The 15380-nt window shown below is 32.9% G+C and overlaps 1 protein-coding gene across 1 annotated transcript; it reads left to right on the top strand.

Moving 5' to 3' along the window:
- The first annotated feature begins 12825 nt into the window (after positions 1–12825).
- LOC146934130 (uncharacterized) lies at positions 12826–13520 on the top strand. The gene is made up of 3 exons (XM_085708425.1): positions 12826–12975; positions 13083–13347; positions 13420–13520. The coding sequence occupies exons 1-3, from the start codon at positions 12826–12828 to the stop codon at positions 13518–13520; spliced, it is 516 nt and encodes a 171-aa protein (XP_085564551.1).
- Positions 13521–15380: the final 1860 nt, after the last annotated feature.

Here is a 15380-nt window from a genome sequence, read left to right as displayed (position 1 = left end):
GAGACTTGATTGTTGGACACATAGAGCCATTTTATTATGAGGCACAAAAATGGGTACCATATGTAAGATGTTGATGTTATGTAGCAGACCATCGTTATCGGGTCAGTTGGTCCCATTCATTATTTTCAACGAGGGGGACCCTTAATGCACTTTGTTCACTTTTTAGCTTTAACATAAAAAATTAAATTGTATTATAAATTTAATACTATTAGTTCATCATCGGCACATCTAAATGCACTTAATATGATCCATTTTATCATCTTACAAGATAAATAGCCAATGCTCTTAATAATCAATCAGGAATGAAATGGAAAGGCTTAATAATCACGAAAAAGTTAATTTCCTAGTCTCCACCTAACTCAATTATACAAATGATCTAATTGACATACTAGCTAATTTTGACATGAGAGTCAAAGTTTTGCTAGTTTGGTTTACTCTGTGCCCATATTATACCTCATAAAATATTTTTATTTTAGGGTTAATACATTTTTACCCCCTGTAATATAGGCGAGTTTCGGTTTTCCCCCCTGTAAAAAAGATTCTTTCGATTCCAACCCTGAAATATGAAGATTCCGTCGAAAACACCCCTGGTCAAATATGGCACACGCCAGGTGCTGATGTGGCGCGCCACGTCACCTTTTTTGATGACGTGGCACACTGACTGTATAATTATTTTTATTTTTTATTTTTTTAATAGGGACACGTGGCATTTCCTATTTTTTTAATAATTAAAAAAATATTTTTTTTTAAGTTTTTTTTAAAATTTTTTTTAAAAAAATAAAAAAAAACGAAAAAAATTCTTAACAAATAAAAAAATAAAAAAATACCGAAAATTTTTAAAAAAAATTGGAAAAATTAATAAAAATGAAAACAAAAATCTGGAAAATTTTAAAAATAAAAAGTAAAATCTGGAAAAATTAAAAAAATGATAACATTATGGAAAAATTAATAAATTTTGAAAAATTTATATTTCCAGATTTTTTCAATACCGGAAAAATGAAAAAAAAATCATATTTTTTTTCGGAAAGTACTTGTCATTCAACCGTATAACATGATTTATATACCGGTGTCAATCAATATACATTGTATCCTGTTATTCGGACATGGTTTTTATAAATATGAATAATCTTCAAATTTTTGAAAATGACCAATCTTGAAATTTTTGAAAAAAGATTAATCATATTTACAAAAACTAAATTTTCGAAGAAAAAAAAAGATAAAAAAAAATATGGTATTTGAGTCAAACATAATTCATATTTTTTTCGAAAAACATACAAACTGCTCAAAACATTTTTTATGTTAGTGTCTACTAGTTTCAATGGTATTTGAGTCAAACATAATTTATATTTGTTTTACTATTTGAACTTCTACTATTTAAATATTTTTTTCGAAAATTCATATTTTTTTATCTTTTTTTTTCAAAAATTTAGTTTTTGTAAATATGATTAATCTTTTTTCAAAAATTTCAAGATTCATCATTTTCAAAAATTTGAAGATTAATCATATTTATAAAAATCATGTCCGAATAACAAGATACAATGTATATTGATTGACACCGGTATATAAATCATGTTATACGGTTGAATGACAAGTACTTTCCGAAAAAAAATATGATTTTTTTTTCATTTTTCTGGTATTGAAAAAATCTGGAAATATGAATTTTTCAAAATTTATTAATTTTTTCCATAATGTTTTCATTTTTTTAATTTTTCCAGATTTTACTTTTTATTTTTAAAATTTTCCAGATTTTTGTTTTCATTTTTATTAATTTTTCCAATTTTTTTTAAAAATTTTCGGTATTTTTTTATTTTTTTTAAAAAAAATTTTAAAAAAACTTAAAAAAAATATTTTCTTAATTATTAAAAAAATATTTTTTTTTAAAAAATATTTTTTTATTAAAAAATAGGAAATGCCACGTGTCCCTATTAAAAAAATAAAAATAATTATACAGTCAGCGTGCCACGTCATCAAAAAAGGTGACGTGGCGCGCCACATCAGCATCTGGCGTGTGCCAGATTTGACCAGGGGTGTTTTCGACGGAATCTTCATATTTCAGGGTTGGAATCGAAAGAATCTTTTTTACAGGGGGGAAAACCGGAACTCGCCTATATTACAGGGGGGTAAAAATGTATTAACCCTTTATTTTATTAAGGATGCACTGTAGTTAATGTTTGTACTTGTAGTGAATACAATATCTAAAATTAGGGTTTAGAACTGTTTAGGTCATGCCTTGAAAATGCTCTCAAGGGGACTATTTATAACTTTTCTTAGACTTGGTTTTCTGTGACTTAGACCCCAAGTAACTTGGGCCCTAAGTCATGTTCAGAGCGTTCTAGGTGTTTCTAGAAGCCTTCTGAGGTGGTGCCCTTAGAAGGACGCACCTATGGCTCTTTTGGCCCTCCTAGAGGGCGCTATGCCCTTAATTACATATTGGCGGTCCACCGCCCCCGAGCACGAGTCTTGGGACATAGCGAAGTGGTTAATATTTAGATTGATAGTCCAATGTTCATCTTTGAAAATTACACTGTTATGTCCTTTACAACTCATGGTCAGTGACATATTCAATTCGAGAAATGATATTTATACAACCTTTTTTTGACAACTTTTAGACAATTTTCTCTCTCATACTCACATTATATTCTTACTCTATCTCTTCTTTTTTCTCTCTCCATTGTTTTTGACCAATGAAAAGAGAGAAAAAGGAGGTTATCATAAAAGTTGTTAGCAAATGGTTGTACAAATATCATTGCTCATTCAATTGTAATCCATGGTAGGGAAGGTATATACTCTAATGTGTGCATTTTATAGATCAATGAAACAGATTCCATTGCTAGTAGTGAGTGACTGATAAAGCAAATTATTTGGTGGGAAGAAGAATGCGCACAAAAATTCTTACATGTGATTAAACTTCAGCTTTATCATATGCCAAGATCCGGTCATGCGGGAATCATTGACTATGTTTTAGATCCTTTGCTTCCAAAACAAACTTCCATACAAATACAAATACAAATACAAATACAATTGTATCAATCAATAGAGGGGAACATTTGTTTAACTTTCTTTATCAACTTCCTAATCTGGACGTCGTGTTATATATTATATGTATGTATACTATGTATATAAATTAAAAAAATTAGCGAACACACATTGGTTTCTTTAATAGCAAGTAGGACTATAATTATTGAGTATTTGTGTCTCTATTTCTGTCAAAGTTAATCAAGTGTCAAACAAAACACGTCTAATGAATAATTTATGTCAACTCCTCTCCTTTTGCGTACAATACTCAATATTACTCAATTATTGTTTTACAAAATATATACTCAATTACTCTTAAACAATGATATATGTATATCATTTTTATTCTAGGGTTAATTAAGTTTTTAGTCTCTATAAATATTCACAGTTTTGTTTTTAGTCCCTACAAAATAAAATCACACTTTTTAGTCACGGTGACATTTTTCTTAAGCATTTAAGGGACTAAAAATGTTGATGGAAAAATTTTATAGGGACTAAAATTGTTGATTGAAAATTTTATAGAGACTAAAAATGTTGATGAAAAATTTTATAGGGACTAAAAAGTGTGATTTTAATTTGTAGGGACTAAAAACAAAATTCTGAATATTTATAAGGATCATTTACTTAATTAACCCTATATTCATTCAACACATCATTTTTTTCTATGTCTTCTCTCTTCTTATCACATCATTAATCTATCGCATCTATTACATCATTTTTTTTTTCTCTTTATCTCAAGGTGTATATGCGTCGATGGGGTATACACAAAACATTTTCCATATGCTACTTGTTTGGTTAAAAGATACCAACTAGTGAAGAGGAAAAAAGAAAATAAAGTAATATATAGTACCTGGCAAACAAATAGTAGTGACTATCTAAGCATCATGTGGGCCGAGAATTATATAGCTGGCTAGTTGATTTTTTGATCACATATTATTATTGGTCACGTGAATATTTGGTTTAGAAAGTTTAGACCTTAATTTCACTTTATAGGATGTGAGTAACGTGACAACAATATATGAGATGAGATGTGAAATCCTTGTTTTTGATCGAATTTAATTTAACTAAGATATTTTCGATCAAGAGTGAATGAGCATAAATTAAAGGAGGAAACATGATGAGGTTGTGTTGTTTGTGAGCATGCGCACACATACATGATACATAGATGAGAGACATGAAATTGAAAGGCAATGTTGAAGAAGGTGGTCACGTGAAGATGGTCGACCCCATCATCCATTATCTAACATTATCTACTATAGGCCATAGCACAGTGAAGCTCACAAGAAGCCCCAAATTGCAATAAAAGCACATTGTTTAAATGGGTCCCTGAAGCTCCCTAACACTCTTCCACGACACATGATTTGTGTTGGCCCATTTGCTTCCTTTGGCGCTGAAAAATTAAAAGGAGGTTAAAGAAAGAAAGGAAGAAGATAAAAAAAAAAATAGATTGCCAAGATGTGTTTTTCCAAAAGAATAGATGATGGAAAATAAAAGGGAAAAGGAAAAGGGTTCTCATGTGCTATAAAATCAAGGGCTTAGATGTCTCACGTGATGAAAGAAACCCTACACCTTTGTTCACTTTGATCTTTATCTTTTTTCTTTAATTCTTTAGCAAGTAACAAAATTGATAAGGATGAAAAGGTTATGGGTCCGGAATTGAGCAGGGTAAGAACTAAATCTATGTATAGAGACTATGATAATTAGAATGAGAAGGATCACACGAATTAATATGAACATATGTTCTTATAATAAAAATAATATGACCATACTATGTCATAAATCAATATTAAAATTTAAAATTTATTCATATTAATGTGTTGCTTGAGAATGTAATTCAATTACAAAAGTGAACATGTTTTTCTTAGACATGAGATATCATTTTCAGAAACGACATAATATCTGTGTCTGGATTGAATAAGCTCTGGTGAGATGGATCATGGCTAGGGAAGATAAATCACATTGAAGTTCAACTCTCAGTTCCAAAAGCTAAATGTAAAACAAACATGAGTGCACTCGAGCTGGGGGACTATTATTATTTTTTTCATAAATAGGTGGGGGACAATTAGTAGATGGCAACTGCACCCTTGTTCTGCATAAGGCCCAACATGTACTTAGCGAGTTAGGCCACATCTTTTGATATAGTTACCTCTTTTCTTATCTTATTGAGTTTCTCGCGCACCCTATGAAGTTCAGATTATAAAATCCAAACGGCATAAACACCCTATAAAATCCTCTAAAATACTTAAAATATTTCAGATTTTAGTGCGTGAGAAACTCAAAAGATGGAAAAAGTAACTCCCTATGATTTGATGTATTCAATTCATACGGTATAGTATAATTAAATCAGATTGTTTTTAGCTATAAAATATTGTTGTCTCGGATCAACAAGGAGTTAAGATTTGCTCTATTTAATTATGACTAAAACCTCAAATTCGTCCTTGAATTATCAAAAATCGGCCAAATTCGTACCTGAATTTATCGAAATATCTATTTAGTCCCTGAATTTACAAAATGTCAATCAAATCAGTCCCTCCGTTAAGTTGGTCTGTTAACGGAGGTGACGTGTAACGTTAACCTCTTACAAGGCTTGCCACGTCAGATGCCACGCAAGCAGGGACCAAAATGATTGATTACAGAAAATTTTCAAGGACCAAATTGATGGATTTTCAGAAAATTTCCAAGGACCAAATTGATGGATTTTCAGAAAATTGGCAACGACTCTTTCTCCCTGTACTCAATAACGGCTCTTTCTCCACTTCCAAATTAACGGCTCTTTCTTCCCTAAATACATAAATATGAAACCCTAATGTTATTATTTGTCACCTAGAGTTCAAAATCCTCCAAAATTCTTCCATGAATTGAGTAGGTGTTCTTCCCCAATTCAAAAACATAAAACCCTAATTTTGTTGATTCAATTCGAAATTAAAAAATCATTGGTCATTGTTGAAGATTCGGTGTTAACATATGATGGGTGGTGGGCGTATGGGCAAAAACAACTACAGCAATTGGTCTTCATCTTCAAGCTATATGTACAATGATGATGTGAGAGAGCTTCATTGTTGGTGTCCTAGAATTTGTGTTGTAAGAAAAGCAAACACTGTCCAAAACCCAGGAAGGCCTTTCTATGCCTGCCCTCTGCCTATGGTTTGTTTAACAATGGTTATGTGATATGTGAATGGTTTGTTTAAATAATACTGATTTTGTTTTTTGATTGTATAGGATGATGATGAAAATTGTAAATTTTTTGTGTGGGTTGATGAAGCTGAAGAACTAGGCTATTTTAAAACCAATGGTGTTGGTCATGGAAGAAATGCAAGGTTGATAGAGAAGCCAAATGATAGGGGCAGAGAAGAGGCTTGGAAGGCAAAGTTGATGGATAAAGTTGATTGTGTAGGAAGTGAGCTTAGGTTGATTAAGATATTGATAGGCGTATTATGTTTGATTGAGTTGTTTAGAATGCTATTGTATTGTGCCAAGTCCATGTAATGTTGCAAAGCTGTAATGACCAAAGGTAACTTCTACTGGTAGAAAAGAAGTTAACAAAATGTTGATATAAAAACAGACAGTTTTGAAGCTAATTTCTACTGGTAGAAAACAAGTTAACAAAATGCTGATATAAAAACAGACATTTTTGAAGCTAATTTCTACTGGTAGAAAAGAAGTTAACAAAATGCTGATATAAAAACAGTTTCAATCAAAATGGTCCCTGAATTATATGCATATCCATCATATCGATCCTCAAATTAGTGAAATTACCATCAAATAGGTCCTTGAATTTTCACACCAGATATCACTTTGATCCTTGGGCATACATTTGCTAAATAAAGTAAAAAGTAAAAGACAAACACTTTGATTATAAAAAGACATACATTGCATACCATTCACATGTATCATGCTCACATATTGCCCTTGACCTTGTTTTATCATTCTTCAACCATCTAATTTGCTTTCCCTGATGAATAGTGTAATCCCTGACAGCATCCTTAAATTTTTGAAGGGTACTAAACTCCATTCCAAGCTCCAAGGTTACCTCACCAAAACCAGCATTTTCATTAAATTGAGGATAAACAACACGATCATTTTCATCATCACTGCTTATTGGACTCCTTAACTCCTCAGAAACATAGCTATCATTATCATTATCACTGCATGGTTCTTCATTAGGTTCTGAAACTTGAACATTGCTCTTGCTACCATTACCAACCTCACAGAAGGAATCCCTATGTCCAGCCATATAGTCTGCCTCACAGTCACTATCATCATTAGATGAATCTGAAATGAATGGGGGATCATCATTAATTGTGATTCCAGTCCTACTTCCCCTTCTTACTGGTCTTTTTCTTTTTGTTGGTAAAGTCTGCTTCTCTTTCCCCTTCCTACCTCCTTTTTTACCCACATTTGAAGCATCATTCTGAGTTTGTTGGGTGACATTTGCCTGAGTCACTGTTTCTTCAGGTTGAGTTTCTTCAGGTTGAGTTTCAGGTTGAGTTTGTTGGGTGACAGTTGCACCAACATTGTCTTCATCATTTCTTTGAGTATCACAAGCCATTTCCTCCATTCCTTGAGTACCATCAACATTTTCCTCTTGATTATATACTCTGTTTTGCACACTAGCAACCAAACAGTCCACCACATTTCTTTCCTCAACACTTAAAATATCAACCTCCATAATATTGACTTGTTCATCTTCAGTTGTTAATCCTCCTTTGGCCATACTTCTCAAAGACTCTTCCATTGCTCTCTCAAGCTCCTCCCTCTCTTCATTTGTTAATGGCACAATTTCAACCTCTTCCGTATCCACCATGTGTTATGCATATATTTCCACTTCATTTTCATTTGCCCTTGCAACTTGTACCATATCACAGAAGTCTTTATCAGTTGTTAATGGAGTCAAGCAGATGTTTATATCATCTTCAGCACCTTTATACGGCTTCCAATACCACAGTTTAGATACCTTGAAGTAACCTCTGCAACGTTTCGCCATCTTGTCAATGTCCCACAAGCAAAACAGATCAACATCCATTTTCTCCCAAACACAAAATTCACCACCGACGTATTGCAGCCTCCGATACTGATCTCGCTCTAAACAACCGCCGTGATGCAGGATTATCGTAATACAGTCTTCCATCCTGCGAATTTGGCCAACATCAGTCAAAATCAAAAGCAAAACAACATCAAAAATAATGTTTAAATCAGGACGTGTTTTCGTTCAATACTAATATAATGTTCTTCATTTTTAGTAACCAAACATAAAGACATGAAATTATTAAGTTTCTAACAAAAAACCCTAAAATTACTAATAAAAAAAACGCAATCAAACACACAACACTCACAAACAAACATCAACGAAACATGATATGATGTTAAAAGTTGAAAAAATAATGCCTAAAACTAAAACCGATAATCACAAAAAACGGACACAAAAAAGGGAGAAACGAACAACAGTGAGTGGAAAACGAAGTTGAATGGCGTTACCTTGACAAACCACGAAATCTGACTTCAAAACCGTATCTTTTCCAAGGTTGATCGTTCAAAACCGTATCTTTTCCAAGGTTGATCGCTGGTGATGATGATGATTTTGGAGAAGTGAAGAGGGTGACGGTTTGGGCGGGAAGGTGAAAGGTTAGGGACTGGTTTGATGCTTCTGAGTGAAAATGTGAGGATGAAAGACAATGGTAACAGAGGGGTATAATTGGAAACACATGAAAAATTACCCTCAAAAGTGAAATCTCGAATTTTCTCCATTTCCATCAATTTCGTCCTTGTACACGTGGCTGCCTTGTTGACACGTGTACAGGACAACACAACATGCAAGAGGACATGTCATCACCACTAACGGTGCTTTTGGACGGAGGGACGGATTTGATGGACGTCTGCAAAATTCAGGGACTAAATAGATATTTCGATAAATTCAGGGACGAATTTGACCGATTTTTGATAATTCAAGGACGGATTTGAGGTTTTAGTCATTTAATTATCCTTCATTTTTATCTATTTATCAGAGATATAATAGACTAGTGAAACTCAGTTTACTAAGTGGATCCCACTAATTTTTTTATCTATCTCTTAATAAATGAAAAAAAATCTGAACTCAGGGACATAACAACACCCTATGCTTTCTTTTACCTAATCTTTTGGTTATGGTGAATTAACATTATTTACTGTATGTGTCCATTCTCTATTGCATTTACTAGGCTTTATAAAGACCCATTACTCAAGAGCTGTGTTTTTCTGTCCCCCTCAATATCTCTTCATGCTGAAAAATGATCTTCATGACTTATCTAAAAAAAAAGGTCTTCGTGAGTGAACAATTTTAGCACTTGTTGGGAGGCCTAAGAGACATTGGGAGACCAGAAAAGCAATCTTCATTATGCATAGCCTACTATATCTTTTCTGTTGGAGCAAAGCCCATTACTCATTAATGTTGGATTCTATGGATATTGAAAAAAAATAAAATGAGAATTTCTTTTCCCACCTCCAAGCTTCTCGCATGCCCCTTGAATTTTCATTTTTACCCGTTCAAATTATATAACGGTTTGAATTTTATTATCTGAAACATGGCTATATATAGGCAAATCTCATAATCTCTCATTTCAACAGTTATGAATTTATAACCTTAAAATCTTCAAAACACCCAAAATCCGAAGCACCCAACATTGTGTCGCCCTTGAAGGTTTCTTGATCGAATTCATCATGTTTCAATCCTTTTTCATCCAAATAAATAAACTTATTATTTTATTGTCGATGAATTATATCCACATTTCAATACAAACTTACTATTTTAAACTTTGTGAAAATTTGCATATGATAGAAAAAACATATTGTTGTTGTGGATATTTGCCTCTTTCAACCACATTTTTTGACTTGTGCTACCGTTTTCTTTGTTGCTGTGTATCACAACGTTGTACTGGATTTGGTTTGGCATCACGTTTTTGTTTTGTTAAAAGAAAAACAGGGTGGGCCACCGTTTGGATTTGTGGAAAACGATTTCTAATTTTCTATTGGCATAAGACAAAAAGAAACGTAGCTGAAGTTTTTAGGTTGTTTGGAAAGCACAAATATATTAAGATGTTTTGTAGGTTGTCTTTGAATAATCTTGGTAATCTATTCAACACTCAACAAAAATTAGTTGAATGAGTAAATTTGTAAGTGGGGTGAATTAGTTTAATTTCTAGATGACAAGTTTACTCCCGTGCCTAATCTGTATTGTAATGTTGGATTAATTATCCAAAATTCTTTTTTAGAAGAAATGATCCAAAATTCTTCAAAGACATCGTAAACTTCATCAATGTATTATTCCTTCCATTTTTTTATTGGGCTCTTTAATATATAATTTTTTATCTCTCTTTGAACTTTTTGTGCTTATTTTGTTGAATTATCGGTCCAAAAAATCTCATTGTACAATCTCTATCAATAAATCATTTTTTTTTTCATCATTTGCCTCATTCTCGTTCTATTATAACAATCATAATTTTTTTTATTCTTATTTTTAATTGGTTTGTATAAAACTGTTAGTAAGAGTTTTTCATCGAAAGTTTACAAAGAGAACCTTGATATAGCTATAGAGTCAGTAAATGTAAGTATTTGAAAAAGAATAGAGAAATCAAAACTAAAAGTTGTCGATGTAATGGAAATTGAATTATGCGTTTGCTTTTGTACACCAGAGAAAAAAGAATTATGCGTTTGCTTGAAAACATTTTCGTAGAATAAATCTATAAATTAGTCTTGATCAACTCTTATTGAGACTTGAGTTGAGAGACATCAAAATTTTCACGGTTCGTTCGGCATAATCAACTCAACAAAAATAACGGTATAGATATCTAAACTATTTTTTTTTTTGGTCAAGGAGATATCTAAATCTAAACCATATTTAATGGTAAAGTGGAAAAGATTGCTTAAAAAAAATTACGGAACACAGATTTTTTTCAATATTTCAGTAGATGTGTCGTTTAGCTAGGTCCTGGTTATATATGAGATTGGTTCAATGATCTAATTATAAAGCTTATGGAACACAAAGATTTTAAAAATAAAATAAAATCGATATCTCAGAAATCAATCCCACCGTCCACTAAAAAATAGTTCAATCGAAGACAAAACAAAGTCTTGTTTTATATGAATTGAGCCAACCATAAAGAAATTAAAAATACATTTGAAAGTTTCATGCTCTAATTTATGATCAGAAGATTATTCTTTTTTTAAAAAAAAAAAAAAAAAAACTTGCTTGTGAAATATTCATAGTCTATAATTACGCTTCGCAGTCTAGCTAGTATGATAATAATACACATACACATCAACATAAATAACACAACTAGACATTTTGTTAATACAAGCAAGTTCTTCCATTATATTTCACAACTGAGTTAAGCTAAATCCAAATGCACGCCGCATACTCGATCTAACAATTAGTACATGCAACAAAGACGTTGTGAATAATTAATTAAACCGAGAAGTAAGTGAACATGTCATTTTCTCCAAGGAGGCCAAAACCCTTTTTGTTGGACAAGGGTGAATTCGAATGAGATGATGATGAAGAAGCTGCTTTGTTATCATTCCTTTGTGAATGTGATTTGTAGCTTCTCTTAGATGTTGTTGATGCCTTCTTCTTCTCAACCCTTCGCCTAATAACGTACTCTTCAGGAATAAATACATCCATAATTGTCATAATCTTTTATTATAAAAGCTAGACTTGCTTGGCTAGCATGTTTGCCCTAATCCTCCCTATTTTGCCCTAATTCCCTAGCTTTTTTCCCTCCTAAACATGTAGTAATTGCTCGAGTAATCTCATCCGTTCAAGCATTTGATCACATCCGTTTATTCTACCTTGAAAAAAGTTCTCTCACTTCGTTAATGCAATTGAATACCTATTAAAGCCTAATCAAGTCGAAACATGTACTAATCACTCTACCAATTACTACCTATTAGAAGTAATTATGACGTACTTATTTCAAAAAATAAGTAGTATCATGGTTGATTCGATTTTGAATCGTACTTATTACGTACTGTTAATGGCAATTAAGAACGTAGTTAATGGCTTGAAAACATCGTTAATGGCCATTTAAAATGTTTGACGCCTACACATAAACATCCCTAAGTTTATGGCATGGCTTGAAAACGTCGTTAATGGCCATTAAAAATGTTTCACACATGCATTATTTACATTATACTGTGCTATCCGATACAGAGTGGTAGGAGGATATGCGTTTCAAGGTGAAATTTCCCTCGAATTTTGCCACTAAAGTATGCACTAATCACTCTACCAATTACTACCTATTAAAATTATTTATGACGTGCTTATTTCAAAAAATAACACGTATCATGGTTGATTCGATTTTGAAAAGTAATTATTGCGTACTGTTAATGGCAATTAAGAACGTAGTTAATGGCTTGAAAATGTCGTTAATGGCCATTAAAAATGTCGTTAACGTCCTTTTAATCCACGGTACTCCACACTTTTAATTGATTTTATGCATTATGCATTAACCACTCTACCAATTACTACCTATTAAAAACAATTATGACATACTTATTTCAAAAATTATTGCTGTTTAATAGTTGATTTGATTTTGAATAGTAATTATGACGTGTGTTAATGGCAATTAGAAACGTAGTTAATGGCTTTAAAACGTCGTTGATGGCAATTAAAAACTTTTGAATAGTAATTATTACCTTTAGAACACTATGATTGTTCACATTTGAAATCGACGATGAGAATTGCCAATTACCTATTTAAATACCACTTATTTGTGCTAATACAACCATTCTCGACTTTAAGAAATATATATCAAATATAACCCTTTCTTGCACTCTAATATGGAAAACATTTTCACCCCCATTTCAGCTGTGACAGGTGGAAGGAGGGATTTGAAGTTGATTGTCCGTGTGGCCCATATATGGCTGATCCGTGATAAGGAAAATTCAGATGATGTTATCTTCATGAACATGATATTGGTTGATGAGAAGGTATATTATATTAATCGATTGTATAAATAAATGATCCTTTTTTCAATTTGTCACTATGATAACATATACTATGATTTATATTTGATGACATGTTATTTTTTGTTTAGCGAGGACGGATCCATGCCACTGTTCGTAAGATCCTGGTGCCAACGATTCAAGGAATGGTTGAAGAAGGAGGAACATATAAGCTAGAGAATGTCATGGTAGGATTTAATGAGGGGCCTTACAAACTCTTGCCGCACAAGCACAAACTTAACATGGCGGCAAATGCGAAATTTACTAAGGTGAATGCAGGCAATTTACCTCGAAACGTGTTTGAATTCATGTCTTTCAAAGACATTTTGATCTCTCCGTCAGAGGACGTGGTTGCTGGTATGAAATCCTACCTTTTTATTTGCGAATTTGTTACTAGCTGTGATGTTAATTCATATTTTTTTGTTGTAGATATCATTGGTCATGTAGTTGAGAAAGATAGTATACGCGAAACCGAAAAGAATGGAAGAAAAAGCAAAGTCATTGATCTTACACTCGAGGATTTAGAGTAAGATATGCAATATTCAGATAACTTATCGGTTTATTTAAACTAATGACTTTATTCTCATGATCGAGTTGATTGTGTTATTTGTTGTTTCAGGAACACAAGGATCTGTTTTTATTTATGATGTGACTTAAGATCGAGCAGTGTAGTGCTATGTGCAATTTTGTTAACAAGTATTCAATTTTATTTTCGTACAGGAATTGCTTTTAATTGCTTTTAATCTCGCCCGTTGATTAAATCTCTGTTCTCAAACTCATCCTTTTCTACCATAGGAATTACTTAATGCTAATTAAAAACGAATAACACACTTTTATTGCAATTAAAACGAATGACACACTGTTAATGGCAATCATTGTCGTAGTTAATGGCTTGAAATCGTAGTTAATGGCAATTGAAAACTTTTAACTTGCATATTTTCGTATAGGAATTGCTTTTGATTGCTTTTCGGCATTATGCGCTAATTACTCTACCAATTACTACCTATTAAAATCAATTATGACGTATTTATATCAATTGGTCACGAAAAAATTAATACACGGGGAAGTTAATCGAATGTGCTGTTGGAACAAAATGTGTTTAACAATGAACCTTAAAGAGTTTTGATGATAACAAGGTATTAAAAATTGTAAATTGGACTAGCTAATATTTGTTCAAGTGTACATGACCATAATTATAAAGTTACATCATCATTGGTTCTGAATGAGCAAATAAAGAGCAAAAGGAAATGAAGCTTAGATGATTCTGAAGGCAAAGCGCTCCTGAAGTCAAGCTGCTCCTGAAGAAATACCGCTCCTGAAGTAAAGCTGCTCCTGAAGAATAGTGCTTCTGAAGACAAGAGGTCCAGAAGCCACATCATCAGAAGCTGAAGAAGCTGCACCATCAGAAGCTGCAGAAGCTGCTTCATCAGAAGCTGCATCATCAGAAGCTGCCTCATCAGAAGTCTTTTCACCAGAAGCTGAATCTCAACTGGATTTGCAAAAGATTCAAGAATTGAAGAATTATCATTGCAAAAGCTGTCTATTGGATTCGAAAACACAAACAAAGGATTAGTGGAGTTTTGCAACGGTCATTTCAAAGGTGTTTGAAGGCTTGTGCTTGCAATTTGGACGAAAGCGTTGACATTGTACTTTGTACGAATTGTACAACCACGTTCTCCACTACTCTGTTTTGTGTCCACGCTTCAAGACAAGAAAACAGCTCCAGAATACGGTCTCGCCTGCATATATGTTCCTTTGGATAAGGAATGGATTTCAAATTGGTTCTTCGTAGGACAACAACCAAATCAGGCAAAATATCATTGGTGAAAGATCAAGCTTCAACAACGACTCTTTGGTGTGCTGGCAATTTCACAACGTCTCTTTCACACCTCTATATAAAGGAGTGAAGACTTAGAGTTTTGGTAATGCAAGAACGCTGAACGAAAGACTCACAAGATTTTCACAAGTACCAAACCTCTGCTGAAATTGTTCTGCATTCACTTAGAATTTCTGTGTCTCAAAGTCATATCTTAGAAATTCTTAAGTCCATTGAGTCTGTATCTGATTTGTATTGTGAGCACCTCTGATTGTATATCAAGTGTTCAACCTTAAACAATTTTCTGTGTAATTTTGTTTAGTTGGGAAGTCTCTTGCAGTTGTGCTTGAGCAGGAAGTCTCTTGATTGTGTTCTTGAGCAAAGGAAGTCTCTAGCTTGTGTGCTTGAGCAAAGGAAGTCTCTTGCTTGTGTGCTTGAGCATTTGTAATCAGATATTACTCATAGTGAAATCTCCTTGGAAGTGCAAGGGGGACTGGACTACTTCCGGATTGTGGAAGGAACCAGTATAATTGCTTTGTGTCGTTCTTCTTCTCTCTCTCTGTTTTACTCCGCT

This window comes from Medicago sativa, chromosome 4 (assembly GCF_051527215.1).
Source record: "Medicago sativa cultivar Bolivia chromosome 4, Bolivia_mono, whole genome shotgun sequence".
Lineage (NCBI taxonomy): Eukaryota > Viridiplantae > Streptophyta > Magnoliopsida > Fabales > Fabaceae > Medicago > Medicago sativa.
This window is presented reverse-complemented; position numbering and strand designations above follow the sequence as displayed.